General features: G+C 57.7%; 1 protein-coding gene across 4 annotated transcripts in view; it reads left to right on the top strand.

Moving 5' to 3' along the window:
- Window positions 1-26: 26 nt before the first annotated feature.
- The window catches only part of PWWP3A (PWWP domain containing 3A, DNA repair factor), a 15918-nt gene continuing 2526 nt past the window's right edge, over window positions 27-13418 (top strand). The window contains exons 1-11 of one of the 4 annotated variants that reach the window (XM_073887179.1): window positions 27-191; window positions 329-414; window positions 1476-1546; window positions 2989-3825; window positions 4957-5058; window positions 6745-6815; window positions 8223-8299; window positions 8810-8870; window positions 10722-10912; window positions 11172-11222; window positions 11667-11947. In XM_073887179.1, the coding sequence (XP_073743280.1) occupies window positions 347-414; window positions 1476-1546; window positions 2989-3825; window positions 4957-5058; window positions 6745-6815; window positions 8223-8299; window positions 8810-8870; window positions 10722-10912; window positions 11172-11222; window positions 11667-11802 (1665 nt within the window). In that variant the 5' untranslated portion in view covers window positions 27-191; window positions 329-346 and the 3' untranslated portion in view covers window positions 11803-11947. Of the gene's footprint in view, window positions 192-328; window positions 415-1475; window positions 1547-2988; window positions 3826-4956; window positions 5059-6744; window positions 6816-8222; window positions 8300-8809; window positions 8871-10721; window positions 10913-11171; window positions 11223-11666; window positions 12104-13418 lie in introns of those variants that run through there. The other 3 variants (XM_025861153.2, XM_025861154.2, XM_073887178.1) reach the window with 3 other exon arrangements.

Below are 13418 nucleotides of genomic sequence, written 5' to 3'. Positions count from 1 at the left end.
TACCTCCAGGGAACGTCTGGAGGGGAGCCCCGTGCTAGTAAATGAGGGCAGTGCCCTGGGGAGACTTCCCAGCGGCAGGCCCCGGAGCGTGCCCGACTGCAAGGCCGAGCCCCGGCTGCCTGCCTGCGTCTGCCGCTCACCCCGGACGTTCCTTGGTTTCCCTCGTCTGCGAAGGCCCAGGATGAGCCAGGGTGTTGCTGACGTCCCGGGCCGAACGCCTTGGAAGAATTAAGTTGCTGCGTTTGCATCTACACATTAGCGTTCCTTTGTGGTCACTGTTGCTTGCATCTTGGTAATGACGGTTTTTTTTTTTTTTTCTTCATCGTAGGTGTTGGCCAGAACTGAGATGTCAACAAAAAATAAGAGAAAAAAGGAATTTTTTCTAAGTGTTCAAATACTCTCCCTAGATGAAAAGTTAAGTGTTGTGGGTTTGTTAAATATTACTTTTTTCTGAATGGGATTTCTGATACTGCACCTCCCGCCCCCCCCAGAGGTGAAGTCTACTCTTCAGGGTTTATTTTTCAGTTACTGTAAAGGACTTGTGCTTGTAATCTTAAGAGGAAAACACTTTTTTTTTCATGTTCGTCTGTAAATTGAAGATCCATATGAGGTCCACTGTGTGAGAGATGGGCGGAGAAGTCAAATAAATATAAATTATACACAAGGGAAACTCTTGTTGGGGTTCTCGTAGGGATGATTCCTTCCCGCAGATTGTGTCTTTTTCTCAAACTTGTGTGACAGGCCCATCAGTTTTGAACTGTTTGATGTTTCAGCCTGTCCATCCATTTAGAAGCTACTGTTTAGCATTCAGAAGGCACATACTATGTGGAAGCACGTTACTCTTTTGCTCTTGATTATCCGGAGATGGAAAAACATATTACCCAGGATGATTAAAAGGCCCAGATCACGTATGATTGTGGTATTGCTGTGTCTAAGGGAAGAATTCCCAATTCAGAAAGAAAACCTCGTCAGCTCCAGTTACAGCTTCCCCAGGTCCCCATGCCTCTTCAGAGCGGCCTCCTAAGCTTGCTTAGTCCCCAGCTCACACTTTCCCTGCGGCTCGGAAGGTAATTGAATACTCGAGTTTAAAAGGAAAGCACATCCTTTTAAACTAAAACACACCTGCTGGGCTGTAAACAGTCTTTTGTGACATTACAGTCTACTCTGAAAATCTAACAAAGGAGCTATTTGTGCATTTGAAAGTAGGATTTGCCTCATAAAAATCACAATTTGAATTCATTTTTACTCTTAAATCCAGCCAACCTTTTCTGTCTTAAAAGGAAAAAAAAAATTCACTAGGGTCTTTGCTGCCTCTCACCTCAGGCACATGAACTCCTCGTTGGCTGTGACTTTGGTTTAAGTGGAAGGTTGGGAAGGAAGAAAGCGAATGCTTTTGTCATCTAAGGAAAAACACATTTGCAAATGTCTTCGTGGCCTTGGCTGGTAACGGATAACGGGTGTTTCTCTCCCTGCAGGATTGAGGTGAGAAGCAGAGATGTGGAAATCCTGAAGACGGCCCACATCGAACGGATCGCCTCCTCCCTGGGTGAGAACACATCTCTAAATAACAAAGAGACTGTGTGGGAGAAGGAAAGACCCTGCCCCCCAGGTAACCCTGAGCCAAGGAGAAGAAGGAAATGGATCTGTTTTCTTAAACCTTTGTAGAATTTACCCCAGAATCAATCCTGTTCTTGACTCCCAGTGTGGCCTGCCGTGGGCGTTGAGATCTGCTGGCCACATCCATGGCCTACGGTGTGCATTTGCCTCCATGGGGAGAAGGGGCAAGATGCTTCCTTCCCCACCACCCCCATCCCACAGTAAGACTCAAACTGGTTTCGATGCTGGTTCATTCCCTGCCCGGGCTTTGAGAGCAGGGGTGTGTGTATTTAAATTCCACAGCCAAGCTCCAGGGAGAAAGGACTGTGTGACCAGCGTCGCTGTTGGGTGCCCATGGTCTGCCGGGACTCTCCTCGCCGACACCCACCCCCTTTGCCTTTCCTGGTGGGAGGGAGGGCCCGAGCCCCACGGTGCTGGGGCGGATGGTGCGCTTGCCTGCTGGCAGCTTGGCAAACCTAAGCAGAAGTGTTTTCTGCCGCCTCAGAGTGGGGGGTGCACACCCCCTGTACCAAGCGCTGTGAGCCTTATGGAAAGATTGACCAGGAATCCTTCCAGTGGTGCGTATAAAGTAGGATCCGTTTTCGTCTGCGTTTGGAAAAACCGCTTTGGTTCAAAGCGGCATCCACCCGGCACACCTTAGGCAGCGTCAGCCACCGCCTCCTGGACGCTCTTCGTTTGCCCGGGTCATGTGGGGGCTGGGGGTCTGTAGGAGCCTTTACGAGTAACCCGGGAAGAGACTCTGCGGGAGGGGTCGTGCCCGCCGAGTTGTGATATTGTATCCGTCTCCTCGTTCACATGAATAGTGCTGTATCTGTGGGTCGGAATGAATAAATACAACTGTAGCAGCGAGGAGGTCAGGCTGAAATCTCCAGGTCCGTGATGCTCTTTTCCGGCTTGGAAACGCCCTCGTACGGAAGCACGGAAAATCCACCAGCCCACAATGGGTCCCTTTCATGGGCTGCCCCTCACCCCCACCGCCACCCAAGAACACGTTGCCGGCAGAGTTCTTTATGGAGTTGGCAAGGGTTTTTATTGAGCCTGATTGAAGTTGAAACTGTGAGGCTGGGAAGATGTGGGAAGTGTCTGAGTACGTTTTGCTGGCAGTATTTTTTTTGTGACCTGGAGGGATTTATCCCTGTAACCCAGTCAGGTTGGGGTCAGTCAGTTTGTTTTTGGAAGAGCAGAGCCCTGTGGCCCTGAACAACAGCTGTCGTTCTGTGGCCTTGTCCTGCTCTGGGAAAGACGGAGCTGAGCAGGGTCCGTCCCCCCCCTTCAGGTGTGACGGCCCGTGTCAGCCCTCAGTGGCCATGCTCTGACGGCAGCGCCAGGCGCCTGGGCGTCACAGGCTTTGTGTGCTTCTCACCCCTACAGTCTCCCAGAACAAGGTTCCTGCTGAACCCCTGGAGGAGCTGGCCTACAGACGCTCGCTTCGAGTGGCTCTGGATGTTTTGAACCAAAGAACCAGTTTGCCTCAAGAAAGCTCTTCAAGGGAAGAAAGAACTGCTCTGTCTTCAGGAGAGAAGCCCATGGAACTGGCCTCCTCGCTCTGTGACCCCAGCTCTTCTGGTCTCCAGGAAGACGTGCTGAGCAGTTCTGGACCTCAGAGGAGGGAATGTGTACACCCAAGGCTGTCGGGTTCACCCTCTTGTAGAAAGGACCCCAAGTGCAAAGACCCCAAGAAGGAGCTCGGGAAAAGTGAAAGTGCACGGGCCTTGGTGGTCCCCTCAGCCAGAGGGGCTTCTCAGGACGCCGGTGGATCAAGAACATGCTGCAGAAAGCAGACGACCCTGAGTAAAAGGGGAAGAAATTTAGCACAGGAGCCTAGCTTGTGTCAGAGAGTACCTTCACTCTCAGAGGGAGATGGTGAAAAAGACAGCAGACCTCCAGCCCCCGGCTCACCTCCCAACTTTAGGGAGGGGGGTCTGTGGGCCAAAGGGCGAGACCCGGGTTTGCCTCTGCGTGGCCCCACTGTGCTCCCGACCCCGGGGCGCCCCGCCTGCCCAGATGCCCGAGGCCGCCCTGCCAAGCGTCTGCACCCAGAAGGCAGCCAGAGGCTGCCCACCCCACAGCTGGAGCCAGGGGCAGTGCCCAGGCAGAGGCCTAGGGGATGCATGACTTTGCGCAGCACTGCAAAACTCAGCCTGCCTGGCCCCCATGCTTCCCCAGAGGAGACAAGAAATCCTCGCATCCTGGTGGAGGAAGGTAAAGGTCTGTGGCCGATAGGTCTTGTGCTGGCAGAGGGCGGATCTGGGTTTTCCTAGGGGCTGATGCGGGTCAGGCACCTGTGTGGGTTTTTTTTTTTTTTTTTTAAAGATTTTATTTATTTATTTGACATAGCCAGAGAGGGAACACAAGCAGGGGGAGTGGGAGAGGGAGAAGCAGACTCCCCGCGGAGCAGGGAGTCTGATGCGGGGCTCCATCCCAGGACCGTGGATCATGACCTGAGCTGAAGGCAGACGCTTAACGACTGAGCCACACAGACACCCCTCACTTGTGTGTTTTTTAACCTGATCTTAATGAGGTCGTATCAAAACAGAGGCAGAGCCGATATTGCCCGATTCCTTTCTGTCTGTGTCTCCCACTGGGTTGTAATTCTGACTTGTGTCTTTTGTTCTGAACGGGAGAGGGCAGGGGGCACGGAGGTGAGCCTGGTGGCTGCAGGAAGGCTGCGGCTGCACCCCGGGAGTGCAGCCCTGGGGCTGGGCTCCCACAGATGCACGGGAGTGCAGTGCACTCCCCCTGAACGGGAAGGAATCTCAGAAGTGAAGAACTCACTCAGAAGGCTCCCGACTTGTTCACGATTCCTGTGGAGACGTACTTTTGTGTGGTGGCCGTGTCGCGCAGTGGCTCGTTTCCTTTGAACATGGCGGTGTCCCGTCTTGTTTTTGAGCTGCTGATGGAGAACTGTTATTTTCTCTGGGCTTCCGTGCCTCCACACTCCCTGGCGACACACGTACTCGGGTTTCTGCCTTGAGTTTAAGCGTCATGTGTTTAAACTTGGTGTCCGGCTCGTCCGAGGTGGCAGGGAGGTGAGCCGCAGCCTGTCCCTGCGTCTGCCCGCCTGCCTGGGCCCTGGAGGGACGGTCTCCCCGGCCAGGCCCTCGGTCTGCTTAGGTTGCTGCTTGTGTGCCTGCCCCTCGTTGAGGCGCGGAGGCCTCCCTCCCCCATGCCGTCTCTCGTTTGTTTCCTGTGAGTGTGCTTTAGTCAGAGTGCCCACCTTGCATCTGGCCGCGTGGGAGCTCTTACGTTTGCGTGGACGGTCACGTATCACGAAATGCGTGTCTGGGGCTGAGTGCCTGAGACGCTGACAGTGAAAGTGTAATCTGACATCGTTGGCAGACTGTCAGTCTTCCGGAGAGTCAGTCGACTTCAGTCCCGTTCACCCCGTCCTGGAGGAAGAGGACGACGACGAGGAGCCCCCCAGAATCCTTTTGTATCACGGTGAGTCTGGGGGAGCAGCCGGAGAGCGCGCTTCGGCTCACGCTGTGCCTCCTGCGCCGGCGGCGTGCCGAGAGCGCGTTTTCTGCGGCGGTCCTAAGGGAAGAGGACGACCCTGCCAGCACATCTCTCCTTTATGTCCGCTCCGTGGGGAGCCGGGTCCCGTCGCCACCGTGCGGGTGTGGCCTGGCGCGGCCTCCAGGCCTTTGGGGACAGCGATTGCTTTCTGTCCAGAGAGGCAGGGTCTCTGGCCCGAGGCAGCGGGGGCCCCGGGACCCCCTCCCACACGCATGTGCTGGCCGCACCAGAGCAGACAGGCGCAGATGCGTGCCCCTGGCCCTCTTTGTGGAAGGACCTGAAATAGAGACCCAAGATCCCAGACCGACAACCAACAGCAGTTTAGTCTGTTCCGTGGAGTAAATCATTTAGAATGAATTTCGTTTTTAGATTTATCCATTCGTTAGTTTTAACGTATTCCGGTGTTTTTTAGCCTTCTCGTTATGAAGGAACTATAGATTCACGAGATGTTGGAAAAATAATATGTGGAGGGGGGCCGGGGGGGATCCTCTACTCCAAGGGCGACACCCTGCGCCTGGGGAGGCGAACAGCGGCGCGGCGGGCAGGGCATGCCCTTGGACTCGGCTCCCGTCGGCCCCGCCGCAGTGCGCTTCTCCCTGTCTGTGCTGATGGTAGTTCAGACACGCCTTACGCTTGCTCGTGGTCTTCTGACGGCTCCTCGCAGCCACGCTTGTTCCTTACCAAGCCCTCCCCCCACCCTCAGGTGCCCAGATGGTTCCACGCCTGGGGGCTAAGCTGTGCCTGGTGTGTGCCTCTGGGAAAGAGCTCTGTCAGCTTCGCTCCTGGGAGCGGAACTCGGCCAGAGTAGGGACCACGCACCTTCTTCCAGATTCTTTCAGATTCTTCCAGAAGGCCATTTTCATCCACTGCTGCCAGCAGGGGCCCAGGTCACCACAGCCCAGAGAAACCCCCTGGTTTTGGCTTCTGTTTGATTTTGTCTTGTCCCCAGCCCCCCCGCAGCCTGATGTCTGTCTGGGTGTTTCCCGAGACCTATTTGTCCTCCCGGGGCCCTGACGGTTCTCTTAAAAACCAAACGCTTCTCGCCAGTTGGATGACAGCCCTTTGCCTGCCCGCAGACCTTGCCTCGTGGCCGCGCTTGGCCGCCTCTCGCGTCTGCAAGCTTTCCTTACCTCACTGTTTCAACATTTACGTTTTCCGTTCTGGAGTTTTGTGTTTGGTTGGAAGTCTTGTTAAATTCTGTTTAGAGATAATTGTGTGGTCACTGGATGATGATTTTGGTTCATTTTTTTTCTCCCTTTGAAGATAAAGCTCAGTTTTTCAGGCTGATGAGCTTCCTAGGGATTTGCTGCTTTTGTTGGGGTTTCTGAGCCACACTCTTTTTAAAAAGATGTTTGAATCTGGAATAATTTGAGATTACAGAGTAGCAGCCAAGGCGGTACAGAGTCGGCCCCAGCTTGTCCCCGCTCCGCAGCGCGTGCGTCCCCTGCACTCAGGCATTGTTGTGAGACCACCTTGCAAACCGTGGGGATCTCTGACGAGAGTTGGAGCATCAGGTTTAAGCGACCTCCAACAGACGCATTTTTTTTCAGTTGTTGCATTTGGTGCCTGATGTGGATCTTACTGTTTATCTTTTTATCTTTCTAATTTTAGAACCACGCTCATTTGAAGTAGGAATGCTGGTCTGGCTTAAACACCAGAAATACCCCTTCTGGCCAGCAGTGGTAAGCACTGGGGGCACCCCGCTGAAAGCCCCCGCTTCTCCCTCGCCCCCCATTCGTGTCGGCTGGACCTCTGGAGATTTCATTATTGGGAGAAGCCGATGGCCTTAACGACTCTAAGCAGGGTTGCTGGAGATGGTTACCTGAGTAAGGGGAACATGATCATTTTGGCACAGTTGAGCGTGAGGGTCCTGGGTCCAGTCTTGACCGAGCAGGCTCAGGAAAACCTGAAAAGCTGCGTAAAAAGATCGGCAGCTTGCTGATTTCAAATGCCGTGCGCTTGAGAGTTTCTCGTTTGGAGCTTTTAAATTGCTCAGATTTCAGGGTACAGATCGGCTGTGCATGTGCGGTGGATGGGCCTCAGCGCAGTGAAATTCCTGGCTCTGCTTTCTCCGTGCGCTGAGCCTGGACGGTGCAGGCTGTGCGTTTACTTTTTAGGTCAGGGCAGCATGCCGGCTCCCCCGCCTTTATCCGGTGTCCTTCCTCCCCGTCCAGCGTAGACGGCATCCCGATGGCTCCAGCTCTCGGGCTTTAACCTGTAGTGAGAAACGGTGACGTTGAACCTGGAAAGGTGTTTGCAGGAGCTGGAGACGCTCCTGTTGTTGCCGTGAGGCTGACCTCCAGCGGGCAGCATGGTCTCCGTGCGTGGGGTGGACCGGTTGTGGGAACAGTAGGGTTGACATCCGTGCAGCGTTTGCTGGGCGGAAGGGGAGCTTGAACAGATATGCAGGTGAAATGGGGGGTCTCCGCGCAGTGTCTCTGCACCATTGTTGGGGGTCGTTTATCAGGGCCCCTCGGCCTCTCTTCAATATTTGCTTTGTGGCAGACGCTCGTGTGTCGCCCCCCCCCACCCCCCCGCACAACTGGTACCTTTTCCTGGACCTCTCCTCATTTTCACCTGTTCCCTGGGGACCTTGCTGGGTCATGGATCTCCAAGGTCACAGGTTCCTGGGGTGAGCTCTTGGTTTACGGCTGAGCTGGGGACACAGACAGGCACTGGGCAGGGAGGAGGCACCACCACCTCTGTGTCCTCAGCAGGTCCCAACCCGCCTGAGCTCACTTTGCTCATCCCGAAAACGAGAATGAGCCTGTCCTGCTGAGTCAGGAGAGAATCGTGTGGTCGTCTGCAGAGGCGGCAGGTAGTGTAGGCTTGGGTCTTTGTGTTAGGAGAACAGAGCAAAGTGCTGCCTGGCCCTGCTCATCTGTGAGCACTGAGTAGTGCATGCAGCAGACGGGGTGGTGTCTGAGCCTCCGACTGGGGGCTTGGCCTTGGTCCCCCCGGCCAGCGGCATTCCTTGTCACACGCCAGCCATGTGCCAACCTGCATGGTTAAAAGAGGTCAGGAAGGTAATTCAGACCCATGGCCTCTTTTGGATTCTTGATGCTTTATTTTCTTGGATTTGCCAACAGGTCAAGAGTGTCCGGCGAAGAGATAAGAAAGCCAGTGTGCTCTTTATCGAGGGGCACATGGACCCCAAAGGGAGAGGGTAACCCAGCTGTCTGCTCTCTGCAAATGCTTCCTGGGTGAAGGCCTGCCGGCTCGGGGGTGCCAGGATGGTGGGGAGGGGGCTGGGGTCCAGGGCTGGGATGGTCTCATGCCCCTGCACTCCAGCTCCCCAGAAGATGAATCCAGATGGAAGCTGTGTTGAAAGGGACTGCTCAGACAGTCCGGTGTCCCAAGCTCTATTTGCCGGCTTTGAAGGGCAGCCCAGTTAGACACTTGGCGGATCCTGCCCGTTCCCCACAAACTATACTCCAGTCGTTGCAGGTGCTGTGGGCAGCGACCCTGCCTCCACCTCCCACGGGTGGCCGGGGGGTGAGCGTCCCGCATGGCGGCCCCAGCCACGTCCCCTAGGGCCCTGTGTCTGGGGCTTCCTTGGGCAGCTGGTGCTGGAAGGGGCCCCCACGGTCCCCGCTAGTTCCATCGGAGGAGAGGGAACTGTTGTCCTGACTCAGGAGATGGAGCTCCCTGTTAACTTTCGTCTCTCTGCTTCCAGGATCACGGTATCTCTCAAGAGACTGAAGCACTTTGACTGCAAAGAGAAACAGGCGCTTCTGGTAGGCGGACTGTGCTCTCGTGCCCCGGAAGCAGCCGCCGTGCATGGGGAGCAGTGCGCTCCCGTGTGACGGTGGTCTGCTGGGCCCAGCTCTGGCCGTTCTGGCGGGGACCACCACCGCCCCGGGAGGTTGCTGGCCGTCCCCCCGTTGTCCAGCGAAGAGGACGGTGTGCCCGGGTGCGAGGCCAGCGTCCTGACGCAGGCGTTGGTTCGGAGGCTGTCCCTGCGCGTCTGCATGGGGGGCTCGAGGGCTCGGCTGTGGTGGCGCCCCACGGGGCTTCCTGGCCTTGCCAGTGGCTGAGCCCCCCAAAGTGTTATCATCAGTTCTTGACTGTACACCGAGCCCACGAGCCGTGAGGCACTTATTCGTTCCACACACAGTCTGTCCGCCCTGCGGTGCTGTGTGTGTGACACCAGCTACCCCAACACAAACCCAGCTGAGGGGAGGGGTCCGTCAGCCCCCCCCCCACCCCAGTGCGGTTCTTGTCCCAGCCTGGTGAGCAGGTTCCTGGCTCCACGTCCCAGGCTTCCTGTCTGCGTGGACTGCCTGGGAGCTCGAAGGGGAGGCCCCGGGGAGCCTTCTGCCCTCCGCTGTCCCCCTGAGTGCAGGCGGCCCAGGCTGCGGTGGGGGCGGGGGTTGGGAAGGGGAGCGCCCACACCGGACCCCAGCCTTCTCTTCCTTCCACTCGTGTGTGTCCCCGCGACGTAGTCATGCTCCTTCCTGTGGTGAGTGTGGTCACCACAGCTTCTGAGAGCGGCCTTCGCTGGGCGCCCAGTCTCCGTCAGGGTGCCCGTTGGCGGGGCCCGGTTCTGGAAGAGGGCCGGCCACGGCCTCAGGAGCTTCCACACTCCCTGAAGCATAAGCCCACGAGCGCGGGGAGCCGGGCGCCCCACCTTCCAGGCCAGGGGCCAGCTCTGATCCCAGGGCCACTCTCGGGGATCCAGATAGCTTTCCCAAAATGGGGGGCAGTGTCAGAAAGGGGAGCAGGAATCTTGCTTTGAGGTCTATGTACCGCAAATGCAGACTTGTGTTTTGTGACAAAGACGATGCATGGCCTCATGTAATCCAGACGCTGAGACGATGCCTGTTGCCCATCTTCCTGCTCCCAGAGCAAAGCCAGGCCCGCTTGTGAAGTGGGGTGCACGGGGTCACGGAGGGGCTGTATAGGTGGCAGGAGCACGGCCTCCTGGAGCTAGTTTGGACTGTCGCGGGCTGTGCTGATGGACCGGCCCTGGTGTCGCGGTCGCGGTCGTGAGCTCTGCTTTCCCGAGCAAGGAGCAGCACCACCTGCTGTCCCTTCTCGCGCCTGCTATGTGCGGCAGCCGTGGGGGGAGGGCCAGGCTGAGATGACGGTAACAGGACGTGGGCCTTGGGTAGTGGGCCATCGTCCCAGCTCAGGCGTCCTCGTGGGGCTGGGGGGCGTCGTCCTCAGTTTGCAAATAAGGACCTTGAGGCCTCGGTGAGCATCCCCACGGCTGGCTAAGTGTCCTTCCTCCCGACCGAGCCGACACCATTCTGAGCCAAGGGTGCAGGGACGACTCTTAAAAGGGTTTGTACGACTGTCAGATCTCGTTTGGGCGACATCAGCCGCGTGTTGGGGTGCTTGGCACCTTCCTCTGCTTAGAGCCCCCAGCTCTCCTCTCCCAGAGTGCTCAGCTCTCCCATGACCCACTTCCTGAGCAGCCCTGGCCCCAGACCTGGGCCTCCGTGTGTGTTTCCCCGTGCGGCCTCAGCAGCCCTGCGCGGGGGCATCTGCTGGCTCTGCATTGTGGATGCGGGAGCTGCGGACACACAGGGGTGGCAGAGCGCCCGTGGCCTCCTGCTGAAGCTGCTGCCTGGGTCTCGTTGCAGAACGAAGCCAAGGAGGACTTCGACCAGGCCATTGGCTGGTGCGTCTCCCTGATCACCGACTACAGGGTCCGGCTTGGTACGTGGGCCTGCACGCCCTTGGACAAAGGGACCGAGCTGGGGGCAGAGCGCAGGCCTGTTTCCTATGGCTGCCCGGCCTGGGGCCATGGCAGTCTTGTGCCCAACGAGGGCAGGTGGGCAGACACGGGGCGAAGCCTGGGTGTGAATGGAATGCGGGGTTTGCTCTGAATCAGAGAGTTGGTCTCTGTCCACCCGACGTCTGGCCGTTGGGAATCTTCAGACGGTAGCCTTTCTGGGTGCCCCCGGGGCGGTGGCACCCTGCCGGCAGCGCTGGTGTTGGGGTCTGCGCAGGGCTGACCCCGTGTCCCTCGGGCTGCTCCCGAGCGCTGCCTCTGATGGTATGATGTGGCTCTTGTTCTGCCGTCTCTGCAGGCTGTGGTTCTTTCGCGGGCTCTTTCCTGGAGTATTACGCCGCCGATATAAGTAAGCCCGCCGACTCCTCTTCAGAGGCGTGAAGCAGCCGTCTTCTGTGTCTGAAGCTCGGGAGGGGATGCGTCTGGGTGGAGGCTGCGCCCTGTCCCGAGCCTGACCCTAGATTGCCAGGAACAAGCCCTGACAGCCGCCTGCCCCCGTTGTCCACCGGGCACCTGGCCTCTCCTCCTGCCTTCCCTGGTGCCCGAGTTTGGGGTGAACAGAGAGTCCCACCGTACCCCAGGGGCTCTGCTCATTGGGGCTACGCTGGCATCGGGCTGAGCTGGGAAGACGGGTCCCAGCAGAGGAGGGGCCCTTGGGACCGGGGCGGTTGTGCCTGGGGGCCCCCGGGGGGGGGGCCTCTCCCGCAGAGCCCCCAGACAGCACAGTGAAGGGAGGAGGAGGGAGCCGTGCCACACAGGCCGGCGGTCCCACGGACGTGTCGTTCGTCTGCAGGTTATCCCGTCCGCAAGTCCATCCAGCAGGACGTCTTGGGGACCAGGTTCCCGCAGTTGAGCACGGGGGACCCCGAGGAACCTGTGGCGGGGGGCCCCCAGGGGAGGAGGCGGCCCTACAGGAAGGTCCTCCCTGACCGGTCCCGGGCTGCCCGGGACCGGGCCAACCAGAAGCTGGTGGAGTACATTGTGAAAGCGAGGGGCGCCGAGGGCCACCTGCGGGCCATCCTGAAGAACAGGAAGCCATCGCGGTGGCTGAAGACGTTTCTGAATTCGGGTCAGTACATGACGTGCGTGGAGACGTACCTGGAGGACGAGGAGCAGCTGGACCTGGTGGTGAAGTACTTACAGGGGGTCTACCAGGAGATGGGCAGCAGGACGCTGGCGCGGGTCAACGGCGACCGGATCCGCTTCATCCTGGACGTTCTTCTGCCCGAAGTGAGTGGATGCCAGGGCCCTCGTCCACGCTGACGGGTGGGGGGGCTGTGGCCACGGCCCAGGAACCGGGCCACCAGCCACGCGGGGCTGGGATTTGGTGTTGGGATGGCATTCTCCAGAAGTCTGCCCAGGAGGCCACGACAGCATGGAGCCTGGCGCCCACCCTGGGACGGTGTGTAGACCCCATGGCCAGTGCCGGGGGATGAGAGCCACGTGCTTTATCCCCGTGTGCACGTGAACGCGTTTCCAGAGTAGACGTTGCTTGTGGAAGGGAGCTGTAATTGTCCTGGACGCGCCCGCTGGGGTTTGGCTGGGCAGGAGCACACTCGTTTTGAAGGTCAGAGGGGGCTCTGCTGGGCACGTGTGAGCATGTGTGGGAAAAGTTGCCAAGCTCAAAGATTTTTACCTTTATACCTGGAAGCTTTCAGATACATACGAAGTGAAAATAGCGTCAGGGAGCTGTGTGCCCAACACCCAGTTGGAACAGTGACTTCGCTCTGTTTGTACCTCTAGCTCCCTCCCCGCAAGTAACTATGGGGGGGTTCCCCAAACTTTTTTTTATGCTTAAGTACTCCAGTGTGTGTCTTTAAGGAAGGGGTGGTTCTGCCCCAGGGACACTGGTCCCCGTGTGGAGACGGCTGTGGTTCTCATGGGGGGGGGGTGTCAGGATGATGCTGGACCCCCACAGTGCCTGGGTGCCTCCCCGAGAGTGACCTTCCCGATGTCAGCAGTGCCCAGGGGGGTTGGGGGAGCCCTGTTCTAGACCATAAAGGCTCTGTTTGTTTGATTTTTAGGGTTTTATTTTTAAGTAATCTCTATCCCCAGCGTGGGACCAAGAGTCGCAAGCGTTCCCAACCGAGCCGGCCACGCGCCCCACACAGGCTCTTTAAAAACACTTTCCAGGGGCGCCTGGGCCACTGTCGGTGAAGCATCTGCCTTTGGCTCAGGTCATGATCCCGGGGTCCTGGGATCGAGCCCCGCATTGTGCTCCCTGCTCTGCGGGGAGTCTGCTGCTTCCTCTCCCTCTGCCCCTCCTCCCCCTCAAATGAATACTTTCTAAAAAAATAAAACACTTTTCGGGGCGCCTGGGTGGCTCAGTTGGCTAAGCGACTGCCCTCGGCTCAGGTCATGATCCCGGAGTCCCGGGATCGAGTCCCGCATCGGGCTCCCTGCTCGGCGGGGAGTCTGCTTCTCCCTCTGACCCTCTTCCCTCTCGTGCTCTCTCTCTCTCATTCTCTCTCTCAAATAAATAAATAAAATCTTTAAAAAAAATAAATAGGGCGCCTGGGTGGCTCAGTTGGTTAAGCGACTGCCT

This window comes from Callorhinus ursinus, unplaced genomic scaffold (genome assembly GCF_003265705.2).
Source record: "Callorhinus ursinus isolate GAN/ISIS: 27379988/994484 unplaced genomic scaffold, GSC_fseal_2.0 scaffold77, whole genome shotgun sequence".
Lineage (NCBI taxonomy): Eukaryota > Metazoa > Chordata > Mammalia > Carnivora > Otariidae > Callorhinus > Callorhinus ursinus.
The sequence above is the reverse complement of the archived record's forward strand: the minus strand, read 5'-3'. Positions and strand labels throughout refer to the sequence as shown.